The sequence below is a fragment of the Vicugna pacos genome, chromosome 34 (genome assembly GCF_048564905.1).
Source record: "Vicugna pacos chromosome 34, VicPac4, whole genome shotgun sequence".
NCBI lineage: Eukaryota > Metazoa > Chordata > Mammalia > Artiodactyla > Camelidae > Vicugna > Vicugna pacos.
Genome location: NC_133020.1, coordinates 959,532 through 985,407, shown reverse-complemented (window position 1 = coordinate 985,407; position 25,876 = coordinate 959,532). Strand labels below are relative to the sequence as shown.

The 25,876-nt window shown below is 44.4% G+C and overlaps 1 protein-coding gene and 1 non-coding gene across 11 annotated transcripts in view; one reads left to right on the top strand and one right to left on the bottom strand.

The window, feature by feature from the left end:
• The window catches only part of LOC107035100 (guanine nucleotide-binding protein G(I)/G(S)/G(O) subunit gamma-4-like), a 42,451-nt gene that overhangs the window by 5,144 nt on the left and 11,431 nt on the right, over nt 1–25,876 (bottom strand). For 3 of the 10 annotated variants that reach the window (XR_012066809.1, XM_072954268.1, XM_072954267.1), the window contains exons 2-3: nt 15,141–15,247; nt 11,371–11,479 (exon numbers count right to left, since the gene is read on the bottom strand). The exons of 1 other annotated variant lie outside the window; for it this stretch is intronic. Coding sequence is in view for 4 of the 9 variants with exons in the window: in XM_072954268.1 (XP_072810369.1) it covers nt 11,371–11,469 (99 nt within the window). In the remaining 5 variants the exon portion in view is untranslated. Of the gene's footprint in view, nt 1–11,370; nt 11,480–15,140; nt 15,248–18,174; nt 20,296–25,876 lie in introns of those variants that run through there. 6 more of the 10 variants (XR_012066812.1, XM_072954269.1, XM_072954266.1 and 3 more) reach the window with 3 other exon arrangements.
• TRNAC-ACA (transfer RNA cysteine (anticodon ACA)) lies at nt 25,593–25,666 on the top strand. Its single transcript has one exon. It is a non-coding gene; the product is annotated as a tRNA-Cys (tRNA).

Genomic DNA, 25,876 nt, shown 5'->3' with positions numbered 1-25,876 from the left:
AACTGGGTTTCAAAAGAAAATTTTATTCTGGTTGGAAACTTAAAACTTCCTTACTCTTGATGCTTTCTCATCAGGCCTGACGTCTGCTCTGCCTGAAGTCCTCTGTTACCAACGCCCAGAGCGTTATTCCTGCCTCCTCTCTTGGTACTGAACTGCTAAGAGTTACAAGACTACAGATGTTGAAGAGAATCAGCAGCCTGGGAACAACTGTGGAATTTTACCGTTACATTTCAGAGTAAAAGAAGTGATTAAAAACTGCCCAAGTTAGCATGTAGTCCTGTTAGCTGTGCTTTAATTATAAGCCTCAATGATGGGAGAAAACGCTGCAATTACTAAGTCATATTCTACGACAAGACCAATGACGTAATTACTGTTCTGGCTGTGACACCCACTGCATTTCTTGTTTGTGTCTAAAGCAGAGCGGCCCACACCTATTTCTCAGCAACCCTGGTCTATTTAACAATACTGCTTGGAATCAACTGCAAGCATCCTTGATGCCTCTGCCGGTTCCTCCCTCCACCCCAAGAAAACAGCAGAAATGCAGTCGGGGGCACAGTCAGGGTGCAGCCCCAGGGCGCAGTGGTAGCTTTCACAAAGCCAAACTTGGGACGCACTCCGACACAAGAGGTCACGTCATTTATCCTGAGCAGAACCCTCAGGACATTACAGGTCTTTGCCTCCCCTCTAAGTTCTGAGCTAATGCTTCAGGGCGAATCCTTGCGAATTTCTTCTTTCTTCTAATGTTTTATTTTATTTGTATTTTTCTGGTAGGGGGAGGTAATTAGGTTTATTTATTTATTTTTAAATATTGATTTAAAATCAATTGAACCCAGGGGACTGAACCCAGGACCTTGTGTAGGCTAAGCATGTGCTCTACCCCTTGAGCTATACCTCCTCCTCCAATTTTTAAAAAACGTTTTACTTAATATTTATTTGTAATGTTGGATAGTATTGAGGTCAACACACCCGTTCTTAAGGGCAGTCTCAAGATACTTCCATATTTTAATGCTATAGACTGACTATATGTCTTCCCCCACCACCTCCAATTCGTATGCTGAAGCCCTAATTTCCAATGTGATGGTGTTTGGAGGTGGGGCCTTTGGTAGGTAAGGGCTGAACCTTCATGAAAGGGATTAGTGCCCTTAGAAGAAGAGACGGGGAGAGGTACCCTCTCTCTCCCCTCCATGTGAACCAGCAAGAAGCGTGGCCACACGTAAGCCAGGAAGAGAGCCCGCGCCACAACCTGACCACGCTGGCCCCTGCTCTGAGACTTCCCAGCCTGCAGAGCTGTGAAAAAGGAATTTCTAGTCTACGATACTGTGTTACAGCAGCATGAGCTAAGACCTTTGCTTCCCAGTGCATCCCAGCAACTACTCTTTTTTCTTCTTCTTTTTTTTTGGGTGGGAGGTAGGGAGGTAATTAGGTCTATTTATTTATTAAAACAGTTTTTAAACTGCAGATACTGGGGATTGAACCCAGGACCTCGTGCATACTAAGTAAACACTCTATCACTGAGCTATACCTTCCCCCTGTCCAGTAACTACTCTTTATTGACCCAGATCAATATAGGCAATTCTCAGTCACTGGGTCCTAGGTCACACATAGCATCTGGCTAGGAGCGAGTAAGGTTATTCCTGGGGGAAATCAGAGGGGGTAGGAGGTATGCATGAATAAATGAATAATATAACAGAGAGTCCCTCTCTGAATTCTAAAGTCAAATGTCCAGAATAATGGATTAGCTGCTGTTTAGCTTTACCAGCATAAAGAAATTTTTTCCCACGTCAAAAGGTAATTCTAAGATGCTTGCAAGAGAGTTTTAATATCTCCAAGTCAACCTAAGTAAGAGCTTCTTATCACACGGCCTTCACCACAGGAATTACAAAGCTCTCAGTTTGTTTAGGACGGTTGACCCAGGTTCACCCTAGACCCTGACTTAACCAAACCCATTCAAACAGGCTGGTATGTGTCCTACATGACTCTGACCCCACCTCTCGTCTTTGATACAGCCCAGTATCCCACAGAAGAAGCCAGAATGTGGTCATTTTGCAAGTTCACTGAAAGAGTAATTTATGTGGTGATGGAAACTTGTGGGTCGCTCAGGAGGTTTCTGGGACTGACTGAGAGGTGAAAGATAAACATAATGAATGGATTCTAGCTCTAGGGTTTCTAGAAAGCCAGCGGCATCTCTGAGAGAGGAAGCACAGGGTTGTGAGTCAAAAACAATGTCCCCTTGGCAGATACACTACTAACATATAAAACAGATAAACAACAAGGCCCTACTGTACAGCACAGGGAACCATATTCAGTATCCTGTAATAGCCTGTAATAAAAAAATGGAAAGGAATATATATATGTATAACTGAATCACCGTGCTGTACACCAGGAATGAACATGTTGTAAGTCGTCTATGGTTCAATCAAAGCAAACCAGCAAACACCTGACCGCTGAGCTGGTTCATCCTGGACAACACCGTGGCCAGCAGGCACTCAGTCCACTCCTGCGAACCGGAATTGTGGCACCTGCCTGCTTCTGGCTGAGTGATTACGCAGCTGCTGTGTCACACACAGTGTGTCGTCCATGACTGTTGGTAAGTGCGAAAGGTGTTTGAGCCCTAGACACAAGGAAGTGTTCTCAGAAACAATCAGGACAATCTGATGCCTGTGGTGCCCCCACCCAAAATGTCCCCTTGAAGTGGGATGAACTTTTCTTTTTTTTTCTGGGGAGGATTAGGTATTTATTTATTTTTTTACTTACTTACTGGAGGGACTGGGGATTGAACCCGGGACCTCACCAGTGCTAAATACGTGCTCTGCTACTGAGCTACACCCTCCACCTTTAGAGTTTTTTTTAATGCAGTGAAAACTTTCACTCAATGAACTGTGGAATTTTTCCTTCCCAAACTCATATTATAAAAACATTTGCTCCTATCTTCCTAGTACTTTGATGGTTTTATTTGTTACAGCTAAATCCTTGATTGAAGTTATGGACTGATATGTTTCCCAAACTCATATGTTGAAGCCATAACCCCCGTGAAAATTAAGAAAAGGAAACCTCACTAAAATGGAGTGGGAAGGCCAGAAGGGGGAGCTCTCACCAATCGCACTCATCAAGCCCTGGCAATTTCAGACACCACGAGAAGAATCAACAGGAAAGAACATCAGTTTCAAGTCCCAACAGGAAAAGAGGTGTGTGGCATCTCCTACGAGAAGTGGGCCACCCCAGCAACTCCGCTGATGAGAAACTGCCATCACTCTGAAAGGTGCAAGCAGACGGCCTTTGTGAAAAGCCAGGTGGGTGGAATGCCGAGGCTCACAGACCCATGTCTGGTTTCCCTCTCTCAACTGGCATTTCATGAATGAAGAGACATTTCCCAGGCAGAGGAGGGAAAACCTTGCAGATGGAGCAATGATCATGTGAAAAGGCAAAAGAACATGTTACAGCCTGGAATACTGAAGAAATGTTAGGGAAGGTGTGTATGCAGACATGTGGAAGGAAGTACACAGAGATGAGGCTAGAGGAGTTCTAGTAATTCCTTGGATACAATGAGCGGGCTGATTAAGAGTATTCTAGGTCATAACAGAGCAATGCCTGTTTTATTCACTGCAGTTTTACCAATTTTTTTTAAATTGAAGTACTGGGGATTGAACCTGGGACCTCATGCATGCTAAGCACACAATCTATCACTGAGCTATGCCTTTCCCCCTCCTTTTTTTTTTTTAACTAATTTTTTCCACTGCAGTTTTAAGTAGAGGAATTCACAGTCAGATAGTTCTAGTAGACTCATTTTGTGAAAGGGGAAGGATAGATCTGAGGAGGGAAGACTAGAGGCAGATCAACCACCAACAGCTTCTGCACTTGGCCAGGCAATAAAGGGAGACAGATCTCAGAAAGGTTCATGGAGCTAAACTGGTAGAATTTGGAAACAGATTAGCTATGGTGATGGGGAAAGAGAGTTGTTGGTTTGAGAGACCAAGTGGTATAATGAAATGAAAGAAAATACACAAAAAGAACAGAATAAAAAGTTTTTTAAAAAGGTCAGTTTTGGATGTGCTGATTTTAAGGCTCTGGGGGGTTGACCAGTAGGCCCCAAGATATACAGAACAAAAGCTCAAGGTCTGCGCTGGAGACACAATATATATAAAAAGTCACAGGAATAAGTGAGTTTACCCAAGACGCTAAAGGTTTAAAAGAGAAGTGGGCTTGGAATAAAACTGGAGACCACTTGCGCTCATACAGCAGGAAGAGATCTCGTAATGGGAACAAGAATGAGTGATCAGAGGTAGGAACAGAAATACTCTGGAAAGTTAGTATCTGCTCAAACGTGGGAGAGCAGAATCATTTCAGATCAAGAGGGGGAATTATAAGTTGTTAATTATGAATGGGTTTAAATTTTGAAAAAATAAACTTCGAAAAAATTTTTATCTTGGTTCTTAACTAAATGACATAATGGATTTTGGTGGATTAGATAGTTAAATGTGAAAAAAGAAATAATAAAAGAACTAGAAAAAATATACGTGAATGTTTAATTTCAGCATGGGAAGGTTTATGTATAAAGGCAAAAACCTCAACAAATATTAGCAAACTGAGTCCAATGATACATAAAAAGGATCATACACCATATTCAAGTTGGACTCATTCCAGGTCACAAGGATGATTCAATTTACAAAAAAAAATTAATGTGATAAACCATATTAACAGAAGGAAACATAAAAACCACATGATCATCTCAATAGATCCAGAAAAAGCAGCTGAAAAAAATTTAACATCCATTCATGATAAAAACCCTTACCAAAGTGGGCATAGAGGGAGTGTATCTCAACATAATAAAAACCATTTATGACAAACCCACAGGCAACATAATACTCAAGGGTAAAAAGCTGAAAGCCTTCTCACTAAATTAAGGAACAAGACAAGAATGCCCACTCTCACCACTTCTATTCAACAAAGTATTGAAAGTCCTAGCTACAGCAATCAGACAAGAAAAAGAAATAAAGTATATCCACATTGAAAGGGAAGAGGTAAAACTGTCACTATTAGCAGATGACATGAAACTCATAGAGAACCCTAAAGTCTCTAGACAAAAACTATCAGAACTCAGAAATGATTTCATCAAGGTAACAGGATACAAGATTAATATACAAAAATCTGTTGCGTTTCTTTATGCTAACAATGAAATATCAAAAATTAAAAAAAAAGTTCCATTTAAAATCATGTCAAAGGAGGGAGGGTGTACCTCAGAGGTAGAGTGTGTGCTTAGCATGCACGAGGTTCTGGGCTCAATCCTAAGTACTGCCATTGAAAACAGATGAATAAATAAACCTAATTACCTCCCCCTCCAAAAAAAAAAATCACATAAAAAATACTGAGGAATAAACTGAGGAGGTGAAAGACCTATACACTGAAAACTATAAAACCTTGATAAAGGAAACTGAAGATGATTCAAAGAAATGGGAAGCTATCCCATGCTCTTGGATTAGAGAAGTAATACTATTAAAATGGCCATACTGTCCAAAGCAATCTACAGATTTAATGCAATCCCTATCAAAATACCCATGACATTTTTCACAGAACTAGAACAAATAATCCTAAAATTTATATGTAACCACAAGACCCAGAATTGCCAAAGCAATCCTCAGGAAAAAGAAGAAAACTAGAGGCATAACCCTTCCAGATTTAAGACAATACTACAAAGCTACAGTAATCAAAACAGTATGGCACTAGTACAAAAACAGACATATAGATCAGTGGCACAGAAAAGAGAGCCCAGAAATAAACCCACACACTTACAGTCAATGAATATATGACAAAGGAGGCAAGAATATACAATGCAGAAAAGACAGTCTCTTTGGCAAGTGGTTTTGGGAACACTGGACAGCCACATGTAAATCAATGAAATTAGAATGCTCCCTCACACCATACACAAAAACTCAAAATGGTTTAAAGATCTAAATAGAAGACATGACACCATAAAACTCCTAAAAGAGAACACGGACAAAACATTCTCAAATATAAATCATAGCAATTTTTTTCTTAGATGTCTCCCAAGGCAAAAGAAATAAAAGTAAAAATAAACAGGACCTAATCAAACTTAAAAGCAAAACAAAAAGACAGCCTATGGAATGGAAGAAAATATCTGCAAATGATGCAACTGACAAGGCTTTTATGTATAAAATATACAAACAGCTTAAACAACTCAATATCAAAGAAACAAACAAACCAATCAAAAAATAGGCACAACACCCAGTTATTTCTCCAAAGACATCCAGATGACCAACGGGCACATGAAAAGAGGGTTAACATGGCTAATTATTAGAGAAATGCAAATCAAAATCACAATTTGGTATCACCTCACCTGTCAGAACGTCTATCACAGAAAAGTCTACAAATAATAAATGCTAGAGAGGGCGTGGAGAAAAAGGAACCTTCCTACACTGCTAGTGGGAAGGTAAATTGGTGCAGCCACTATGGAGAACAGTACAGAGGTTTCTCAAAAAACTAGAATTACAGCTACCATATGATCCGGCAATCCTACTCCTGGGAATATACCTGGAAAAGATGAAAACTCCAATTTAAAAAGATACCTGCACCCCAATGTTCACAGCAGATCTATTTACAAGAGCCAAGACAGAAACAACCCAAGAGTCCATCAATAGTCAACTGGCTTAAGAAAATGTGGTGTATATATACCGTGGAATATTACTCAGCCAAAAAAAGAATGAAATATTGCCATTTGCAGGAACACGGATGGACTTAAGAGAATATCATATTAAGTAAATAAGTCAGACAGAGGAAGACAAATATTATATGCTATCACTTATATGTGGAATCTAAAAGATACTACATATGACTATAGAAATACTCACAGAAATAGAGAACAAATTTATGGTTACCAAAGGGGAAAGGGAGGTGGGGAGGGATAAATTAGGAGTATGGGACTAATAGATACAAACTATTGTACACAAAATAGATAAGTAACAAGGATTTACTGCAGAGCACAGGAAACTATATTTAATATCTCAAAGTAATAATAATAAATAATAATAAAAATAATATCTGAAAAATATATACATGACTGTATCACTTTGCTGTACACCTGAAATGAACACAATATTGTAAATCAACCCCACTCCAATTAAGAAAGTAATAATACTGAAGAACTGGATAGAATGGAAATGCCCCAGAACAGGAGACCAGTAAAATAACTGCACATCAGATGACAGAGAAAAGAGATATTAAAAATGACATTTTAGAAGAGTATTTACTGACCTGGATATATAATCACAATAAATTGCTCAGTGATAAATCAGGTTGCAAAAAGTAATAAACTGATGAAATGAAATTTATATTTTAAGGCAGGACAAGAGAAATGAAACATAAAATTCTCTTTCTGTCTGTTTGGACCTCCTTCCGTTCCTCTCTAATCTGCATTACCTATCAACCAAATTCCCTCAAAGATGGGAGTGCCTGCTCGACCGTGAAGATCAATTTTTTCCCCTTTCTTCAGATGCTAACAATGGTGCTTCTTAAAAGAGCAGTGTTCTTTCCCAAGGCTGTAGGGGGTTACGGTGACTTGCTGTTTCTACCTGTTTAACTAGACTATGTACATATCCTGGGTGAACTTTTTGTAAAATGTTGATATGCCATTCTGATGTATGATCCTTTGTCCCAAAAATGTATATGACTGTGCCTTCGACTTCTAATGGGTGGAACAGTTCTCAGAGTTTCTGAGAGCCTATCTCCCGGGTTATAATCCTCAGTTTGGTTCAAATAAAATTCCCTTTTTTCTTCTAGTTAGTCGAAATTTCGTCAACAATATGTACATTAGAACCATAGTTTTATAGAAAGAACAATAGGTAAACAGATGGAAAAACATGAGAATGTAGTGGTTATAGATTATTTGAATTTTCTTCTTTATACTTTTCTACGTTTTCCGAATTTTTCTTAATAAGTACTATTTTTATGAACAGAAAAATTGTATTATTTTCAAAACAAGATTTAAAACTCCCAAATAAGGGTATCTACTTTCTCACACCCTCACTTTAAGTTCTACCTTTCTCTTTGAGGAGCCTTAAGTATGCTCTATGCCTCGAGATATGTGTGATTCACTCTTACACATTTAAGGTTTGGAAAAAGGCCCTTCTACACGGAGTAAGGAGTGCACACACAAGCTATATCTTTTTTTTTTTTAATGGAGAGACTGCGGATTGAACCTAGGACCTCGTGCATGCTAAGCATGCGCTCTACCACTGAGCTATGCCCTCCCCTCGTAAGCTGTATCTTGAACACTTGCAAATTCAGTTCTTATGTCCTTGTATTTCTTACCTAAAATATTGTTTGATCATGTCTTAACTTTTCTTTTACACACCAAATGAGCAAACCTCATTTTACATTTTTTTAAATAAAATAAGTTAGGTTTATTTATGTATTTAAACAATTATTTTTTTTGGAAGTGCTGGGGATTGAACCCAGGACCTGTGCATACTAAGCATGTGCTCTACCACTGAGATATACCCTCCCCGCAACAGCAGCATTATTAACAGTAACCAAAAGGTGGAAATAACCCAAATGTTCATCAAAGGATGAAAGGACAAAAAAACTGTGGCACATACATATAATGAAATACTATTTAGACAAACAAATCAATGAAATTCTGACACACACCACACTAGACAAAACTTCATGTGCTAAGTGAAATAAGCCACACACAAAATTGGGACAAATACTGTATGATTCCACTTACATGAATGAAATATCTTGAATAGTCAAATTCATAGAGGCAGAAGGTAGAAGAGAAGTTGCCAGAGGCTGAGGAATGGAGGGATGGGGAGTTAGGCTTTAATGCACAGAGTTTCTGTTTGGGATAATGAGCAAGTTCTGGAAATGGATGGTGGTGATGGTTGTGTGATATTGTGGGTGTACTTAATGCTACTGCATTTGTACACTTAAAAATGGTTAATACAGACTACTATGTACAGAGCAGATAAACAACAAGGCCCTACTGTACAGCATGGGGAACTATACTCAATGGCCTGCAGTAACCTATAATGAGAAAAAATGTATATATAAATGTGTAACTGAATCACTATGCTGTGCACCAGAAATGAATACATGTTGTAAATCAACTCAACTTCAATAAAAAATGGTTAAGATGGTAAATTATACGTTATGTGCATCTTACCATAATTTTAAAATAAATAAATAAGTGTTCAAGGTTATGTGAACAAAAAATCCCCCAAAATCATGTGACTATGAGGCTATGGCTGGCATGTGGTCCCTCAGGGCCACCTCTCTCCCCGGCAGTCCCGGTCACCTCTTCAACAGCAAAGCTCTGCCATCTCTGAACCAAATCTGACGTGCTGTCACTGGAATTAGCACAGAGTCTGAGATGCCTCGGGCGGCCTCTCCCAGGATTAGGGAGCCATGTTTCCATAACCCAGTCACTGCAGGACCAGGACGCCCATCCCTTGAATACCATCTGAGTAACACACGGGACTTTGAGTTACCTTCCGATCTCTCCTCCTTCTTTTAGAGATTGCGCATGTTCCTTTAGTGACTCTTGAAGAGCCTTTCCCTGTGGGGACACGTGGTCCCCACAAAGACCCCTGGGGAGGTGATGGTCACAGGTGGACACCTGTTATCATGGAGTGTATCTTCCTGCCAAAGTCGAACTCCCCAGTATGGCAACCGTCCCACCACCAGAACCACTGCCCACTGTCATTCCAGTCCTCTGGCCACAGGCTGGACAGTTGGGGGTCTAACTGCCTTGTCCCTGGTGTTTCGTGCGCTGGCCTCACCAGGCGCCCAGGCCCTATCCACACTACACCCGCTTTCTTCCCCTCTCTGCCTCTGCTGGGTTTCCCCACAGCTCCCGCTGCCTCCTGGCCTCTGACAATTCATCTCCCACTCACCTTAGTTCACCTCATCTCCTCGGCTGCACCCCCAGTCCCTTTCACGACCTGTACCTGCATATCTGGCACCTTCCCGGGACAACCTACAGCTCCTCTGTCAAGTTCAAAGGCTCAAAATAAGCCAGGCTAGCTCACACCAGCCTTCCCTTCTCCTCAGTGTCACCTCATCACCAGCTCCCAGCTCACGATCACCAGCTCCCAGCTCCCGACCCCCAGGCGACTTCTCTGAGCAACACTGCAGGAACGTCCCACTTGTGTTTCCACCCCAGGACCGCGCTGAGGGCAGAGCAGGTGCTCAGGGATGTTTGTCTAAACAGTGAATTTCCCCACGTCTTCTCAGCAGATGTCTGTCCTGTCTTTGAACCACTAGAGTGCTGACTGTCTACAATGCTCAGCCTCAGACCCATTTCCACACCCTCAGGGCTCCCCCTCTTTCAAGACAGTTCCGTTTCTGGCCCCTCCTCTGGCCCAGTGATGAAGGACTGACGTCCAATTTGCAGTTGGTCTCAGTATGCGCACGATGCAGCCGGTCCGCTTACACCCAACGTGGGTCATTCTGCATTTCCTCCTTGCTTTGTATACATGTGTCACTTTGTGCATGTTTACTGCCTCCTTGGAGAGCTTGGACCCGGAAGCCCTGGGAAAGGGGATAGCTTTCCTGATGGAGACAGGAGCTGACGCTCCCTGGCCGGAGCTCTCGGCGGGGGGAGCCTTGGGGAGGGAGGGGCTGCTCCCTCTGCCCACAGAAGGCTTTTGTTGTCACCCACTGCCCCAGGGAGTCTGTCTTATTTGAATCCCAGACGCCTGGGTACCCTGGTCCCCAAAGACCACAGACACACTGGACTCACGTGTCCTGCTGTCAGATCTATTACAGTCAATGAGCCTCAGCTGCATCCCAGAGCCACATTCACCCAGCCTCCCACTCACTTCTCAGTGGCACCTGGAGGAGAGGTGGCTTCATCTCGTGTCAGCTCTCCCAGCGTGAAGAGATGTACGCTCACCAGCGAAATGAACATGGCTACCACCCTTCCTCCCTTTCCCTAAAGGCGCATTCAACACGCACGGTGCAGGGTTCAGTACTTCACTCCGACAGCCCCCATCAAAACATCCGACACTGGTCCAACCTCAAAGTCACTGAATCAGGTGGGAAAACGATGCTGGATCTCAGGGTTAAACTCTCTCGCTCCTCGGCCTGACAACAGGTGCCAAACAGAGCTGAGATGAATATGAGTTTATTTTTGGCGACTCCTGACGGAATCCATGCACGCTGTGTATTTTGCATCACCTGAATCCTTGGGCACACTCAGAACTCCGGAGCAAACAGGCATCTGCAAATGTTACAGCTGCCAGGGTTGGCCGGGTGCTCTAGAGGGTGACTCTCACAAGACCGCGGGGCAAAGGGGAGGAATGATCTGAGCTGCGTGCTAGTCAGGGGGCCAGGCTGGCTTGCCTGTGTGCTTACCTTCACCTTGTCCATGCAGGCCTTCATCTTCAGCTGCTCCACAGCCTTCCTGGCCTGGGAGATGCTCGTGGTGCTGTTACTGGACATGCCTTCTTTCATTCCGCTGCCCCTGAAACAACCCAAATTAAGGGGTTGGAAGAGCTGCTTTTCCAAAAGTAGGACGAAGACTCCTCCTCAGCTCTCTCCTCCCTTCCCCCGTTCCTGCAGCATCTCTGTCCAGGCCGAGGAGCAGTGGGAGCTGACCCTCCTGGGGTAAGAAAGACGCTTCATCAGAGCGATGGGAGCAGGGTGTTGGGCTTTTGTTTGTAAGACTTCGCAGCGCCGGCGAGAGGGAGCAGAAGGTGACAGGGGGTCCCAGAGTTACTTTCCTGCCCCCACGACCATAATGAGACCTTGACATCTGTACCGTGCTTTGTTCGTAATAAATCATTTTCATACACCCTTGTTTACTCATTCTTCTAGCCGACCTTAAAGTTGCAAACTTTACAAAATACACCGAGTTTTGTTTTGTGTGTAAAGAAAGTGCAAACTGCAGAGAAGCTAAACCAAGGGCCAAAGGTCCCGCAGCCAAATTTCATGGACCCAGAACCCAAACTCAAAGCTTCGAAGCCCAGTTAGAGGTTCTTCCTACTGTCTGTGGATAATACGGCGCCCTCTAGTCATCTGTAGTGCTAAAGGCAAGTTTCTCCCAAGTGAGCTTGCTGGGTTATTAATTTGAATTTGTTGTCATTCCATACAGTTGACATACATACTTTTATGTTGGGAGTTTGTTTTTAAGCAAGAACACACACGTACACACGTACACACGTATACATGTACACACCTATCCCAAGCACAGATTTGTTTTTCTAGAAGGGGGAAGAAATTCTCCCTGCCCCGACATGTGATCACACTGGAGGACCACTGTGATGCTGACTGTCCCACAAGAAAGCACACGCGATAGACTACAGTTACCCCATCTAATGAGAAAGTGCCTGGAGGGGGCCCACCATTTCAGCCCGAGAGCTGGGGGTGGGTCCCACGGGTGACAGTGGTTTTCACCAGAGCACAGGGAGGTGTGAGAGGCTTGGCCAGGCCTGCGGTGGGCAGGCCACTCCCTGGGCTTTCTGACAAACACACTAACTCTCTGGCCCGGATGAGGAGTGATGGCAACTTCATTTGTCCACAGGCAATGTTTGAAAAAAATAAAACTTTCTCATTTTTTCCCTAAAAGGGTGTTGGAAGAAATTGCAATTTATTGAAAATTTGGATCTGATATGTATTTTTTTAATCGAAGTATAGTTGATTTACAATGTTAGTTTCTGGTATACAGCATAGTGATTCAGTTACACACACACACACACACACACACACATACATATATATATATATTACTTTTCATATTCTTTTTCATTATAGGCTGTTACAAGGTATTGAATGAATATAGTTTCCTGTGCTATACAGTAGGACCTTGTTGTTTATCTGTTTTATATACAGTAGTGTGTATCTGCTAATCTCAAACGCCCAGTTTATTCCCCCCACCTTGTCCCCTTGGTAACCATAAATTTGTTTTCTATGTCTGTGGGTTGTTTCTATTTTGCAAATATGTTCATTTGTGTCACTTTTTAAGATTCCACATATAAGTGATATCATATGATATTTGTCTTTGTTTGACTTGCTTCACTTAGTATGATCATCTGCAGGTCCATCCATGTTGCTACAAATGGCTTTATTTTATTCTTTTTTATGGCTGAGTAGTATTCCATTGTGCATATATACCACATCTTCTTTATATGGTCATCTGTGGATGGACATTCAGGTTGCTTCCCTGTCTTGGCTGTTGTAAATATTGCTGCTGTGAACACGGGGGTGCTTGTATCTTTTTAAATTAGAGTTTCCTCCAGTATCTGCCCAAGGGTGGGATTGCTGCTGCTGATATGTAATTATCATACCATAACATTCATCATTTTAAAGCGGACATTTCAGTGGTTTGTGTACATTCATAAGGTTGTGCAGCTGTCACGATTAATTGCAGAATTTTTCATTCTTTCCAGAGAGATGAAACTCCTAACGTGCTTTCCGTCTCTATGGATTTGCCTATTCTAGACACTCCACGTGAAGTGATACACACTGTCTTCTCTTTTGTGTCTGATTACTGTCACTCGGCAGAAACTTTTCAAGATTCAGCAGCAAGTATCAGTGCTTCATTCCCTCTCATGGATGAATCATATTCCACTGTATTGCTAGCTATATCATATTTTATTTACAAGATTCTGCATTTCTAACAAGCTCCCAGTTGCTGCTGGTCCGCCAACCAGCAAGGCTCTGAATCACCGGAAGTCACTATCAGAAAGGAGCTCAGGACTCCAGGTGCAACCTTCTCATTTTTAAAATTCTCATGGAGGTGAAATAACTTAATTTTACAGAGTTCATTAGTGGAAGTGGAAGGAAACACTTCCCTGATCTCTGTCACCCTCCTTGGCCTACTGGGACCTTCAGGGCCAGAAGAGGGTTCCCCCACACCCTCAGTCTGTCCCTCTCCCAGGACAGACTCACCTCTAGGGTTATCCTAACCCAGCCTAACTTAGGTGTGAGACGGCAGGGAGGGGCCACCCCCACCCCACCTGGTTGGCAAGGTAACCCAGGGAGGTACTGGCACTGGAGAAGGAAATGGCTTTTGTTGAATGGAACTAAAGGCAACAAAATCTTTTAAAGATATGACCCCACAGGAAGGTACCTGGGGGTCCCCCTTTCCCACCTGACCAGGCACCTCTTAGATCCCAGCTGAATAACATCTCTGCCCTTTCAAGACCATCCAGACAGCACACCTCCACATGGACTGATGCATGTCTCTCTCCAAGTGCGCGTGTGTGCGTGAACACCCACCTCAACCCAAGAGGGAAGTGGGAGTGGGGGGCAGTGGGGATGGAATGAGATGGTGGACCACTTACTTGGCCCTTGGCTTTTAGAAGATGAGGCAGAAGGGAAAACATGCCAACTACTCAGGGGACAGGCCCTGTCACTGCCGTGGCCAGATGTCTTTCTCCTGGGCACGCGGGGTCCACTCACATGGACGGCTTTCCTGGGGGGGTTCTGTTGGGCTGCACGCTGTGGTGTATATCTCGGTCAGCCCAGAGTTGGGGGCGGGGCAGCGCAAGGTGGTTCAGTCGCCAGTGCTCTGATCTGCCGTGACTTGGGACACAGTGCTTAGAATTTCTGGATGTGTGGATATCACTGTGCCTTTTAAGCCACCCTCCCTGCACGACTTGTCTCCACAAGCCCCTGGTAAGGGCTGGCTGGGGGTGTACAGTAGCCTGTCTCTTTGGGGAATTCCCGAGAGACAGCCCACTGGGCCTGAAGGGACCAGGCACCTTAGGCTGCAGGGGGCAGGTGGGTGGGCGCACTGGTTGACCCCCTCCCCACTCTGTCACAGCCTGCTGCTGAACCAGGGTGCTTGCCTGAGGAACACCTCTTTTCCTGGGTGGGTGCACACAACCTGATTTCCCAGCCAAGGCCAGCAATGCATGGAGGTGTCTTGGTTCTCCACCCACTGCTCCCCCAAGATGGGGCACATCCACACCCCTTGGGGGATAATGAGAGGAGGGGTGCCTTGTAAAACAGGTTACATGGGGGATGGTGACCACTGCTGGAGGGAAGTGTTGGGGGGAGGATCTGGCCACACATCAGGGACCCCGACAGCCAGCCTCTCCCCAGCCCCACCATGTGCTGAGGGCAGAGCACCTGCTCTCCAGAGAGAACCTGCCTTTGGACAGCACACCTCACTTCCTGACCTGAGAGAGGCAGCGCGGTCACAAGTCCGGGCAGGGGGCAGTCCGGACGTGGCAGGTGGCAGGTGTCAGATGAGAGGCTGACTCGGGGCTCCTGCTTTGAGGCTCACCTGGAAGCACAACCAGAGAGGGGTCACCAGGTGCGGCAGACGCCAGGTGTCCTCCAGACCACCCGTCTCCCTCGGTGCCCTGTCCCGGCGCTCAGCAGCTGTCTCTGCAAGCCCGGCTTGTCCATCCGACCACAGGGGACACAGTGAACCAAAGGCAGAAAGAGCAGAAGGGAACACCTGGAGGCCACAGGCCACCCCCACCCTGCACGCTGCCCTCCTCCTCCTCCCCCTTTCTGTCCCTGCCCCAGCCAGACCTCTGCCAGCCAGAAACATATTAGATGATTTTTTCCTTATTATAAAAAGGTATGTCCATCGCAGAAAAAACATGAAGCTGGAGAAAGTTACAACAAAGAAAATGAAGCCGGATTATAACGCATTTTCGCAGAGAGAAATAGGGTTAACACCTTGACGCCCGTGACTCTTACACACAGCAGGAAAAACCCATTCTGACCACAGGACGTTCAGAAGAGATGATCAGATTGATGGCTTTAAAGCAGGGGGTTCTTCACAGAGAGACAAGTAGCCCTGTCACCTCTCTCCTCCAGAAAGGCCGGCTCGGGGACAGTGGGCTCCCTCCCGGGTCCCCAGCATCCTGCCCTACAGCAGCCAACCCCTAGGATCCCAGGGGACCCGGAGCAAAGACAAAGGCCAGACAGGAATGGGGTGATGCTGCGGCTCCACGTGAGGTTTGGGTTGAGGTCGCGCTCAGCACCTTTCCTCGCCCCGCTGCGCGCGCCTGCTCTTTCCCGCGGGCGCGTTTCTCCCTGTCAGGGTCATCTGTTGCAACTGGACGCTCCCCTTGCCCCCAGAGTCATGAGGCTTCTGCGTAGTTTTACCCTCGTCTCCTTCCCTGTTTTTTCCCTCTGCTATTAGCAAGCCCTTCGGGGTCTATTCACCTGTTTCTTTGCACTTAGTGAACACTGCTCTCAAAACCCACTTGTTCTCTGTTTTCAAGCCACTAGTTTTCCAAATGGCACAGGATCTTGATGGCTGGTTGGCCCCAGTTGTGGGGCCCATGGGAGTCCTGACCGGAGACGCCGAGGAGGCGGACAGGTCCTCCATCGTGAGCGCGCCCTGCCCCCACCAACTTCCAAAGGGAGGAGGGAAGGAGCCTAGAAGTGAGCGGGGGCTCACCTAGAGGATGGGGACGTAAACTCATGACTTGAAGGGGCAGTAGAAGTCCTGGTCCTGGAAGGGCTGGGGGGCTGGGGGGAGCATCCGGGCCAGGCAGCGCCTGGGCTCAGACCAGCATGGCGGGCGGGCTAGGGGTGAGGGGATGGAGGACGGAGACCCCACACTCATCTGTGATGTTCTCCTTTGCTTCTTAGTTTGCCTTTTCAGATTTGAAGGAAAAGACTCCAGTGCCAGTAGTACCAGTAAATTATTCTTTGTGGAGCCAGAGGCACAAAACTGCTGAGACTGTGCCTGAGGCTTCATCAAGTCAAACTTGGCAGAGTGGAGAAGTGACAGATGAGCTGTTGAGTCCCCGGACACCAAACTACTATGTAGTTTCTATGGAGAGTGCAGTCTTTTTGGTGGGGAGAAGGTAATTAGGTTTATATATTTACTTATTTAACGGAAGGACTGGGGATTGAACCCAAGACCTCGTGCATGCTAAGCACATGCTCCACCACTGAACAGTACCCCTCCTGGCAAATGAGGCTGTTGGCCATTGCGTTTGGGCAAATTGTGGAGCCTGCTCTCGGGGAAACATCTGTCTACAGAGATAATGATACAGACTGGTTCGTTCTGCAAATTATCTCAGCTACATACACTGTATGTCACACAGTATGCACAAATTTAGTGGGTCATGTGCTTGAATGAAGAGAATGAGTTCATGCACCACTCCTAGCGAGACCCCTTTTCACCCCATCCACACAGTTATTCGACCATCCCGTAGGGTTGGGGGCATCCTCCAGCGTCAAGCAGACCAGTGGCTGCCATGCGTCTAGATGCGCTGCCTCCCCCACGGAGGGTTTATCCTCTCTGCTGTGGACTTCGGATGCCATGGCTCTCTGTGCCCTGCTAGGGGACAGTGGTGTACGCACAGAGCGAGCTGTCCAGTTAGGATGAGGTGGGTCCACCCTCTGGGACCGGTTATAGGGAATACCGTTTCTAAAGACTCCAGCTGCTAGCCACTGCATTTTATCTTACCACTTCCTCCTTTTTAAAAAATACAACACTTACATCAAAATGCTTGAATTAAAAACAAAATTGTTGAGATGAAATTCACATATTAACCATTTTATCTATTTTATATATAGTAACATGTATATGTTAATCCCAAACTCCTAATTTATCCCTCCCCCTACCCCTTAGGTAACCGCAGTTTGTTTTCTATGTCTATGAGTCTCTTTCTGTTTTGTAAATAAGTTCACTTGTATCATTTTCCCCCCCAGATTCCACATAAAAATGATATCATATGGTATTTGTCTTTTTCTGTCTGACTTAACTTCACTTAATATGATAATCTCTAGACCAATCACTTTGCTGTACACCTGAAACAAACACATTGTAAATAAATCTTCAATAAATGAATTAACCACTTTAAACTGAACAATCAGTGGCATTCAGTCCATTCACGTTGTGCAAACACCACCTCGATCTTGTTCCAATACACTTCAATCACTTTGAAATGAAAGTGAGCTGCTAAGCAGGTCTCTACCCCCGCCCCGAAGCCTGGTAACCATCCATCTGCTCTGTCCCTTTGGGTTTGCCTATCTGGACATTTCATCTAAATGGAATCATACGCCGTGTGATCTTTTGTGTTCAGATCTTTCACTGAGTACAAGGCTTTCGGGGTTCAGCCACACTGTAGCACATATCAGCACTTCATTCGTTTCTGTGGCTGAATAATATTCCATCATAAGGACATATTATTTTTTTTTATCCATTTGTCTTTTGCTGAGCACCTGGGATGCACGTACCTTTTGGCTGCTGTGAGTGGTGCAGCTCTGAACACGCACACCTGTACGTGAGTGCCTGTTCTGAACCGCTTTACATTTGCACCAGCCGTGTTCAAGAATTCCAGTTCTTCCACATCCTCGCCAAGATTTGTTCCTTTTCGGTTTCTTTGGGGGGGGCAGTAGTCATCTTGGGGGTGTGAAGTGGGACCGCACTGTGGTTTCCATTTGCATTTGCCTGACGGCTAATGACACTGAACATCTTCTCTTGGGCTTGTTGGCATCACTGAAAGAACCTGTCTTAACATTAGGCAAATGTACATTTTGTGACAACCTCAAGTTTACGGAAAGATTGCAAGTACAGGACAAATAAGATTTTTTCTGAGCCACTTGCATGTGAGTTGCCAACCCGATTCCCTGATGCCCCCAAATACTGTGTATTTCCTACAAACAAGGACCTTCTTTTACATGGACCACAATTCAACCATCAAAGTCAGGAGGGTCACCCTGGAACGTCACTACCATTTAATCTTCAGACTCCATTCAAGTTACCAATAATGTTCTTTAGAAACACATGTAGTTCTCATGTCTTAGAATGTCCCTCAGTCTGGCCTTGTTTCAGGCTCCCTCGGGAAGTCAGGTGTTGTTCCTGGGCACGGATGTCAGGGAACACGTACCGCACTGTTCCCATGTCTCCTGTCGTGAGCACCAGACTGCCAGCTTGTCCCACAACTGCTATTTATTTTTGTCTCTTGATCAGTGTGGCGTCTGCCAGGTTTTCCCACTCTATAGTTACACTTTTTCTAATTGTGAGAAGACACTTGGGCACTAAGTTTGTTCCTCAGACTCTCCATGGCTTCATGCACTGGCTGGCATCAGCAGGGACTCACGGTTTTCTGTCTATTAGGAGGCTGTCACGCCTTACTACCAGGATCTGTTTTTATTCACAAGCTGTCCCAGGTGTCGCCAGTCAGGGCCCCCTTCAAGCTGGTTCCCGTGTCTTCCTTGAGTGTCTTCCTCATCCTTTGACCCCTTCTGACAACACTCCTGTTGAAATTCCTGCCCAGCTGTTCCTCTCCCCTTCCCCCATGTGTCTCTGTGAGAGTCCAGGAGCCAGGCAGGAGGTCAGAAGTCAAGGCCGTCACCCATAGGGCAGAGATTCTCAGACAAAGAGCGCCTGCCCATGCAGGCAGTCGTAGGGAGACCATGTCCATCCCTCACTTAGTCCAGAAAGAGTCTCTGAAGGGCGGGGGCTGATCCTGATGGCACATCAGACAAATGCTGCTGAGCTAGCACACGTGACAAGAGGGAAGGGGCCGCGATGAAGCATCCCAGCCTGGGGGCGTAAACAACAGAGGTTTACTTCCTCACAGTCCTGAAGTCCAGAAGCCTGAGATCAAAGTGCAGGCAGGGCTGGTTTCTTCTGAGGGTTCTCTCTTCAGCCGGCAGATGCTGCCTCCTCGCTTTGCCCTCAAACGGTCTCCCCTCTGCGCATCGGTGTCCTCACCTACTCTCTTTATAAGGACGCCAGTCCTGCTGGGTTAGGGCCCACCCACACGAGTCCAGTAATTACCTCTTTACAGGCCCTATTTCCAAATACGGTCACATTCTGTGACATTCTGAATTCAGTGGGCGACGCAATTCAGTTTGTAACACTCCATCCTCTGGACCCCCCAAATTCCTGTCCTTCTTACGTGAAAAATAAGTTCACCCCATCCCAACAGCCCCAAAGTCTTAATCTATCCCAGGATCCATTCCAACTACAAAATCTCATCTAAGTACTGTCTAAATCAAGTGTGGGTAAGACTTGAGGCATGATTCATCCTGAGGCAAAAATTCCTCTCCAGCTGTGAAGGTGTGAGACCCGGCACGTCACCTGCTTCCAAAAAAAACAGTGGTGAGGCAGGCACGGGGTAGACATCCCTGTGCCAAAGGGAGACTCATAAAGAAAGGGGTCATGGGGCCCAGGCAAAGCCCTCTGAGAGGCAGTGTGGTAGGTCAGACGGTGCCAGAGCCCGTTTTGACACAACATTCTTTCAACAGAAAAGCTATTTTTACAAAGTGGGAAGCGACTGACAGAAAAAGATGATACGTTTGAGTTTTCCACAGAATTCTTCACTGAGAAAAGGATAAACGTCGTCACACATCAGCTCCCAGGGACATTCAAGAAGAATGGATTTTCTATAAGCATTCATAGGGCAAACCATTAATTTTTACGTTCCTAGAGAATTAATCTCTTTTTTTTAAAAAAAAGATGATTTTTGTTCAAAAAAAGTATCAGGGCTTTGCTTTACATTGTGTGCACATGCATGTGAGTATCTGTGTCAATTATTTCCCAAATTATTTGCTTCCTATGAGATTTTTAAGAGTAAGACATATCAAGTAAGATTTCTCTGCTGTCTTTGGCTCCATCGCTGTTTCCTCTTGCCTTTGACAATCTGTTACTTGTCTTGGCCATGCGTGCTACTTAGAAACCAGCTCCTGAACACAGTAAGAGGAGGGCTTTCTGCGAACTGAAGCTTTTGGAAAAATCTGTAACACACGGCTGACTTTCTTAAGCCTGGGGAAGAACTGACCTTGAAATGAGCTTCCAGGGGTGGTTTGGACAGGTGTGTAATGATACGAATCCACCATTGCAGCATCATACACAATAGTTTCACTGCCCTAAAAATCTTCTGAGGCTTTGTCTGAACCCATAGAATGTACAACCCCAAGAATAAACCCAGACGTAAACTGTGGAATTTGGGTGGTGATGATGTGTTAATGTACATTCATCGATTGTAGCAACTGTGTCTCATTTCTTCAGGATTCTGAACATACGTAGGGGTAGGGGTACATGAGAACTCTCTCCACTTTGTGCTCAATTTTGCTGTGAACCTAAAACTGCTCTAAGAAGTAGTCTGTTTAAAAAAAAATCAGTTCTTTGCCTAATTCCTGGCAACCATTTATTTATTTATTTATTTTTATAAATTGAAGTATAGTCAGTTTACAGTGTTGTGTCAATTTCTGGAGTACAGCATCATGTTTCAGCCATACATATACATACATATATTCCTTTTCATATTCTTTTTCATTATAGGTTACTACAAGATATTGAATATAGTTCCCTGTGCTATATAGTATGAACTTGTTGTTTATCTATCTTATATACAGTAGTTAGCATCTGCAAATCCTGAACTCCCATTTTATCCCTTCCTATCCCATTTCCCCCGTGGTAACCATAAGTTTGTTTTCTATGTCTGTGAGTCTGTTGCTATTTTGTAAATAATTTCATTTGTATCTTTTTTTTTTTAGATTCCAGATATGAGTGATAGCATATGGTATTTTTCTTTCTCTGTCTGACTTACTTCACCTAGAATGACAATCTCTAGGTCCATCCATGTTGCTGCAAATGGCATTATTTTATTCTTTTTTATGGCTGAGTAGTATTCCATTGTATAAATATACCACAGCTTCTTTATCCAGACATCTGTCAATGAACAAGTAGGTTGCTTCCCTGTCTTGGCTGTTGTAAATAGTGCTGCTATGAACACTGGGGTGCATACATCTTTTCAAATTATAGTCTTCTCCAGATATATGCCTCAGAGTGGGACTGATGGATAATATGGTAGCTCTTAGTTTCTTGAGGAATCTCAATACTGTTCTCCATAGTGGCTGCAAACTACATTCCCCCAGCAGTGTAGGAGGGTTCCCTTTTCTCCACATCCTCTCTAGCATTTATCATTTGTGGACTTTTTAAGGATGGCCATTCTAACTCAACCACTTACCTTTTAATCTATTTTTAGCTGTGCCTTTTTCAGAATGCAATGTAGTTGGAATCTTGCAGTATATGACCTTTCAGATTGGCTTCTTTCACTTACTACAGTGCACTGAAGATTCCTCCATGTCTTTTCATGGCTTGGTAGCTAATTTCTTTTCAGTGCTGAATAATATACCATTTTACAGATGTACCAAAGTTTATCCCTTCACCTACTGAAGGACATCTTGGTTGCCTCCAAGTTTTAGAGGTTATAAGTAAAGCTGCTCCAAATATCCGTGTGCAGGTTGTGTGGATACATCTTTTCAGCTTCTCTGGGTAAACACCAAGGAGGACAACTGCTAGGTCGTGTGGTAAGAGTATGTTTAGTTTGGTTAGAAACTGCTGCACTGTCTTCCAAATTGTCCGCTCTATTTTGTGTTCCCACCAACAACGATGAGACTTCCTGTCACTTCACACCCTCACCAGCATTTGGTGTTTTCAGTGTTTTGGATTTTGGCCATTTTAATCGGTGTGTAGTGATTAGCTCCTTGTTTTGATTTGCATTTCCCTGATGACACACAATGTGGAGCACCTTTTCACATGCTTATTTAAAGATACCCTGTGTCTTTCTTTTGGTGAGGTGCCCATGCAGAACTCTTGCCCATTTTTAATAGGGTTGGTTTGTTTTCTTATTGTTGAATTTTAAGAGTTTTTTTTTTATACATTTTGGATACCAGTCCTTTATTAGATGTATTTTGCAAATATTTTCTCCCAGTCTGTGTATTGTCTTTTCATTTTTTGGACCTTCCCTCCCTTTTCAAAGCTTCGGGGCAGGTCCTGGACTAGCAGAGACAGGTGAGGCACCTGGAGTTAGGAAATTAAGGAGGCACTACCATGTCAGGACTGGGATCCAGTGTCCCCTTGAATTTTCACTGCAAGCCTTCCATGTGTTAACGTCCTCAGGGAGGAAAGCTAGCCCACCTGGAGCAGAGTGAAGTTGCCCCCAGGACCAGGGTGAGGTCTGTGTGATGGCCCCCTGGATCCCTGTGTGTGAGGGGGTGTAGCTCAGAGCCTCTTAGGAAGTGTGGCCTGTGGACTCGAGGGGCACGTCGTCTGGGGGAGGAACTCTGAAATGTGGCTGGAGTTGGGTACCCACTGCTCTGTCCACCGGAAGCCTCCATTGACCAGCCCTCCTGGGGTTACAGATGCTCATGCTCCCAGGAGGCGGCGCTGCTGGGCTCCTAGCGGCTTCTGACTTAAGGCTGTTTACACAACCGATGTAATTTACTTTTCCTAATTCTTCTAAGAATGGTGACGTATGGATTAATTCTTGCCTAACAAAAAGTAAGCGCTTTACTGACAAGAAAACATCATTCTGTGTATATGTCACCGAAGAACTGAAAATAAACCCTGAGACGGCACAGAGAACTGTCCGCAGGCAGTGGGGCAGTGGGCCAGCGGGCTGTGTTGCTGGGCGCAGGGGCGGGGCTGAGCTCATAGCTTTTCACCTTTGTGTGAACACTGGCTGCCGAACAAGCTTGCAGAACCTCGTTAGAGAATCTCCCTTCATGGGAAGTCGTTAGGAAGCTCCTGGTGCCTGTTCTGGGGAGGACGCTTAAACAATCAGAAAAAAGAGTGTTTTCCAGGCAGGAAGGGGAGATGACGGGTCTGCCCACTCTAATCCTTCTGTTTTTGATTTTTTGTACTACTCTGAGCATACTGCCAGTTTCTGTGTTTTAGTCTTACCCTTTGTGACTGTCTGTCATCTTCTTGCCCCCAAGAGATGAGAATCAAGTAAATGCCTTGAACAGGTGGTAATGAAACTGATAGAATATTAGAGATTGTCTAATTAGATTGTTTTGAGATTAGATAACAACTTAATGGCTTGATCTTGAAAAACACAGCAATGAATTGGGATTTACAGCTCTACACTGCTATATATAAAATAGATAAACAACCGGGTCCTACTGTACAGCACAGGGAACTATATTCAATATCTTGTAATAACCTATAGTGAAAAAGAATCTGAAAAAGAATATATATAAACGCATAACTGAATCACTATACTGTACACCAGAAACTAACACAGCATTGTCAATCAACTATACTTCAGTAATTAAAGAAAAAACAAATAGTAATGCAGTTTTCATTCTACAGAAGAATTTATAAGACCAAATGACTATGCAAATCAGGTGTCTTTAAAAGAGGAAGGAAGATCCCATTTGATATCACTTATATGTGGAAAATAAAAAAAAAGGGACACAAGTGAACTACCTATTGTTTATAACATAGATGACTGATCTCTTGAATATGAGCCAGCACATCTGACTGTCCTTAATGATTGGATTACCGCATTCTGTTAATTCTTATTTTGTGATTGGCTTTATTCATTTGATAACTATGTAAGTTTAAAAAGCTAAAGGTATAAGCTGTTCTTAGAAACAATGATCGGTACATATATGTAAACTAAAAATATGTGCGGTATATTGTATATATGTATTTACATGCAAAATATTGTATATATACAGTCAAATTGTAACAGTTCTACCTAATAAAACTGAAAAATAAAAAAAAAAAAAAAGAGGAAGGAAGAGCTGACCCATCACCCGCATTGCTGACCCTTCACCACATGCAGTACCGGGCTCTCTCTGAGGTGGTTATTCAAACTTTGCAGATGGAATGAGTTGTGTTGCTCAAGCGAACTATGTGTGGAGAGACTATGTTAGCAGCAGTGGAAAAAAAAAAAAGGACACATTAAACAAGCCTGAAAATAATCTGGACATTTTCCAAGAAAGAGGATGCAGTGTCTGACATGAGTTTTTCTTCAACGTGTCCACAGCCGGCTGAGGATCCTGGCACAGTAGTTGCTGGTGGTGAATTGTCCCTATGTAGTAGAGGTGGCAGTGGCGATCGGCAGGGCTGTGACTGGAAGCAAGCAAATCCTACCTCTTCCTGGCAGCCAAAGAAGCCATGAACACGGGATCTGTGGTCGTGGCTTCTTAGTTGATCCGCCCTGTGCCAGCTCCCCTCTGTGAAGCCCCCGGGAAAAAATACTCCTCCTGCACTGTATGGCTGTACCATGGTGGGAAATCTCTGAGCCATCTCTGAGCAGGACAGTCTGCCAGGGAGGCTGGCTCTGGCCAGTCCTCTTTTTAACCAGAAGTCGACTAGCTATTTTGAACAGGCACCTGAGAGGGGAAGAGTCTCACCAAGGCAAAGCTATAAAGGGTAAGAAAAATGTCTATGTGGTCCAGTTCACATACAAGGATGCAAAGACCGTATCCAAATCTGAGAAGCAGATAAAATGAAGCTCTGGTCCAAGCCAAGTCTCACCTGGGGTGGGAGGAGGCCCAGAACCAGAGACGGCTGAGGGTGGGTGCTATATGATGGCACGGTTAGTCCCACGAGTCACTAATCAGTCCCCTGCTCTGCTGGGGAGGGTGAGGGATCAACAGTCAGTCTCACCCTCCACTGGGAAGTCTCCCCTCAATGTCCTGTGGGAGGAAATAAGGCTGCTCAGTCTCCTTGCATAGCAACATGGAGAAAGTCAGCAGCAAGTACATTTACGGTACATTCAGAAAATTCACTCACTTGACATTGTGAATGAACCACAGAGTACTAGCAATGAAGGGAATTTTGCAGACCATGGTTCCAATGGTTTTAAAGCATAAAAGTCCCTTCTAAAATAATGACAATGTGGTGGGGAAGGATGGAGCTCAGTGGTAGAGTGCATGCTTACAATGCATGAGGTCCTGGGTTCAATCCCCAGCACCTCCATTAAAAATAAATAATAAATAAATAAACCTAATTACCTCTCCCCAAAAAGAAAAATAAAATAATTTTTAAAAAATACAGCTTCCCTTAGGGCCATACTTTCAATATCTATTGACTCAGAAGACACAAAGTGATCTAAAGAACTCAGTAATGCACTTAAACTCATTTTATCTTACTGATCCCAAAGATGTTCATGTGCACTTGCAAGTGAGC